The following is a 4,034-nucleotide window of genomic DNA, read 5'->3' on the forward strand; positions in this document are numbered from 1 at the left end:
TCAAGGCCATGATTCATGTACCACCACGTGCACCTATCAATTTATTCTTATTTATAAATAAGATTCTCCATCTATTTAAATCAAACACCATTGGTGATTGAAGCACTCATGTGACAAATATGAGAATGAGTAAACACCGTGACAGTATGAGACACATATGCAGCATACTCGATAATTAATTACCTTGCTAAGTCAAAAATAAAACTCAGAAAGAATGTTACACGCGTATACTGCAGCACTGTTTTTATTCTTTTGAAGAATTTATGGAAGCTAACTTGTGTCACTTGTAACATTAATTCTATCCACAACTATTAACCACGATTGTGAAGGTGGTTAAATAATAATAACTCTCAAGTTGACCACTGTAATGTAAATGAAGCATGATTTCATGGATTAATAAATAAATAATAACTTCGCAAATGGATATTTATGCTAGGTTACAGGCATGATGGAATAGCTGCGCCAAGTGTTAAGCGAGCAAGTTCCTTTATTGAATCATGACACTGTGTTATACAACCTTATAATCAAACCGTGTGCACATTATTGTTGGACTCTGCGACATGTGGTATCATTTTATCTTACGTAATTTTAGAATATGCTACCCGACAATTGGAACAGCAACTGTTACGATAACGAAAAATAGGCACGGATGTTTTCCATTGCGTTCGAAATTTAGAGAACCCTTCTTTTTTGTGGTGGAACTACAAGCTTCAGCGGCTTAATACAATCTGTAACCTGTTTTATTTTGTATGTGTGTGTGTGTGTGGAAGGAGCACAAGTTATTTGACATGAGGTAACAGAACTGTCGGTTAAATGAACTTGTTCGCAAACCAGCCGCCGTTGCTGACGTCTCCTTCTGAGAGGATGCAAAAATATTGAGTATAAACATTTTCATTGTACGCCGCATTTTTGTCATGTATTGTTGCAGTTCCAAGCAAACTCCTCGAGACCTTTCGTGAACAGTTGTATCTTTGGCCGCAGATAAAAATGTATGTCTCATAAAATTAGAGACTTCGTAATTTAGTGTGCAGCATTTCATTCAATAATTGACATACAATACATTCTCTTGAAAACACATTTTGTGTTTCACTTAAATTAGCACATTCTGTGACGTGTACCTGCAGTGAGGATATCTTCGGCCTTTAAAATAGAAGTTATCTCAGATATAAAAAAGTTACGTAGCCACAGGTGTATGTCAAACACCAGTTACAGAAGCGCCTCTGATAAAATGTGTTAAAACTGGTGTGTACGTAGTTCGAGATTGAGTGACGTCGCTGCCAAGGTGTTAATTATTACGTTAAGCGTGATACGCGTGATCGGCAGTCTCTGCGGAGCTGCTGTCGGATGTGTTAGTCGTGTGTCATTGCGTTATTTGAGGTATATGATCAGCTGTTTGGAGTTTCCTGTCATCGGTTTTGTTAGCTTCTTATACCTGTTACGTCGTATTACGTGTGTGTTTGTACGCTGTTGTCCACTGTTTTTCGAGTTTGACTGATCACAGTGCACTGATAGTACTCCAGGTGACACCAATGAAATGGCATTTATGCTGCAAAGGAAAAAGTATTACAAGTTTCAGGTAGAAATCTGTGTAGAAGAACTGACTGCAGTACCTTTCATCAACGCAGTACTGTTTGCTAAAGTGAGACTACTAAATGGGGGAGGCTTCACCGAAACTTCTAGCAGGGAGGAAGTACGTGAACATACTGTGCAGTGGGCTGCAAAATTTCAGTTTGACTGTAAAATGACAGCTAACGCATCTACTGGCGTACTTAACCCATGTATCCTTCGAATATCTGTTCGCAGAGAAGTGAAAGGTGGTCGCTCATTTCAAAAGCTTGGTTTTTGTAATGTAAATCTTGCAGAATTTGCAGGTTGTGGTGAAATTGCAAGGCGGTATCTACTGGAAGGATATGGTACACACCAGAGACAAGATAATTCAGTGCTTGGTGTTTCCATCAAAATGAATTTGCTTTCAGGTGATATTCTGTTCAAGGTACCATCTGCATCAGCAAAACCCAGTCCTGTTACAAAACAAGACAACAATGAAACTGACAGCTGCGAAAGAGGAGCTACTCTTTCAAGTGGCCCCACAGCTAAGTCAGTAACAGGTGTGACACCAGCTAGTGGCAGCTTATCCAGAAAAAGACTGGGATTAACTTCATGTGAAATTGCTCCAAATGTTGAGCCTGTAGTTAAAGAAGGGGACAGGCAGATAGAGACTGTATCAAGCACTGAAAATGGTGAATACTCTACAGTTCGTCTTGAAAGTGGTCCAACATCAAGCAGTGTGAACAATAATACTAACTTGCATACTGTCAATGGCTATAGCCATCATCGATGGCACAGCAGCCCCAAGATATATAGACATGCAAGAAATTCCAGCACTGGTTTTTGTTTCAATGAAACTTCAGGACTTGACGAAACATCATCTTTAGATAGGCGGAAGAAGGCGGAACATGGAATTATTCGTGACAGTAATTCAGGTAGTGGAATTGATGCTGATAGTTTGATTGATGAACTTATTAGGTCAACCATACATGATCAGCCAAATGAAAATGATGAAAATTTGGGGTTGCAACTTTTTATAGCTAAAGATGGTTCAACTACCCTGGGAACTCCTAAAACCAGAAGTCAGGTACTTTCAGGAAGTTTGAAAGAAGTTGTAGTGAAGTCTAATCAAAATTAGTCTTAAAAACTGATAAATGTATTTGAACAGTGTTTCATTAAGTGCCTTATAATGTGTGCAACACATTTTCACAAATGTGAAGTGTATTTTTGGAAATGTGAACCATATTTCAGCTTGTAGATATTGTCATATAGTTCCTTAATGAAAAGTGATTTCGCTGTTTTCTGCCTTTGCTGTTATTTTGTTGAATGTGTTTTGTACAGTTAGTACTTCCTTCCAGAAAATGTACCAAATTACATTTTGTGGTTCTAAGTAAGTCTCGGTAACAGAAAATATTCCTGTCCTGTACTTTCCCAGCATGAAGAATGTTCTGGGAGATATGCTTTGAAGCGGAATGAAGACATTTAGACTTTACTGTTAAAATGTCAGACTCTGTTTTAACAAAATATTTATTGTCAAAATTCTGTGCAGTATTATCAATTATTTATGGTCTGTTTTTATTAAGTAACTTTTGTTACAGAATATTCATTTAGGTGAAAAATATTAAAATGTTCCTATTTCATACACTAGGTGTTTGGTTTGACTTTGTTTTGGCATATTTTGTAGATACCTTTTTATAAGTTACCACTATAGTTTTCTTTCAGCTAATAATGCAGTGAAATGAATGCATTGTTGTTCCAGGTATTTTAATCGGAAAAGATAGTTTGCATCTTGAGGATCATCATATTTGTTTTGTTTGAAGTAAGAAAAATTGAGTTTCTGGGTCAGTGAATTTCCCAAATCAGTAAGTGTAAACATGCCATAGGTTGCACATATACACAGCTTATTTGTTCACAAAACAACGATGATTTAAGTACTTGTGTGATACTGTTACCTAAGTACAACTGTGAAAATCATCTGGTCTGGAGTAGGAACCAACCTATGCCCTCGTTATTTGTGTATTCAGTAGCCTATTTGATTGTTATGCCAATGACTAAGTAAGCAGAGACAGTTGAAGGATATTTTTCCACATGAGCGACTTGTCATTTTTGTCTCCGTACCCTACCCCATCTCAGTTTTTCCTAACTGTGCAGTGACTCATGTCATACCTAAGAAATCTCGGGCAAGTAATGAGTTGCATTGATTACTTTAATTACAGTTCCAGAATTTAAGGCCTGTTAATATATGGAAATCTTTAAGATTTTCACAAAATTTCTGAATATCTGTTTTGTGAATTTGGGAGTGTCTGGTGCCTGTGATTTACTGACAGTGCGCTTTTCAGCTGTGAGTCATTGTGAAGCTCACAGAAGGTTGCACTGCTGTTTGAAGGTGATAATATCTTATTTATGAAAGGAGTGAAAATCTTCTCTATGGCCTTTGCTGCTGCGTTGATGGTCAGCACTCCTGTTTGATGAGTTGTCAGTCACTC

The 4,034-nt window shown here is 37.5% G+C and overlaps 1 protein-coding gene across 1 annotated transcript; it reads left to right on the forward strand.

Moving 5' to 3' along the window:
* Nucleotides 1–508: 508 nt before the first annotated feature.
* Nucleotides 509–3,190, forward strand: LOC126355791 (protein FAM102A-like). The gene has a single exon (XM_050006199.1). It carries the CDS (start codon nucleotides 1,535–1,537, stop codon nucleotides 2,684–2,686), a length of 1,152 nt encoding a protein of 383 aa, XP_049862156.1. The 5' UTR covers nucleotides 509–1,534; the 3' UTR covers nucleotides 2,687–3,190.
* Nucleotides 3,191–4,034: the final 844 nt, after the last annotated feature.

The sequence above is a fragment of the Schistocerca gregaria genome, chromosome 3 (assembly GCF_023897955.1).
Source record: "Schistocerca gregaria isolate iqSchGreg1 chromosome 3, iqSchGreg1.2, whole genome shotgun sequence".
NCBI lineage: Eukaryota > Metazoa > Arthropoda > Insecta > Orthoptera > Acrididae > Schistocerca > Schistocerca gregaria.

What these genes read in the sequence shown, in the direction of transcription:
- LOC126355791 (XM_050006199.1), top strand. Translation starts at nt 1,535, where the DNA reads ATGGCATTTATGCTGCAAAGGAAAAAGTATTACAAGTTTCAGGTAGAA.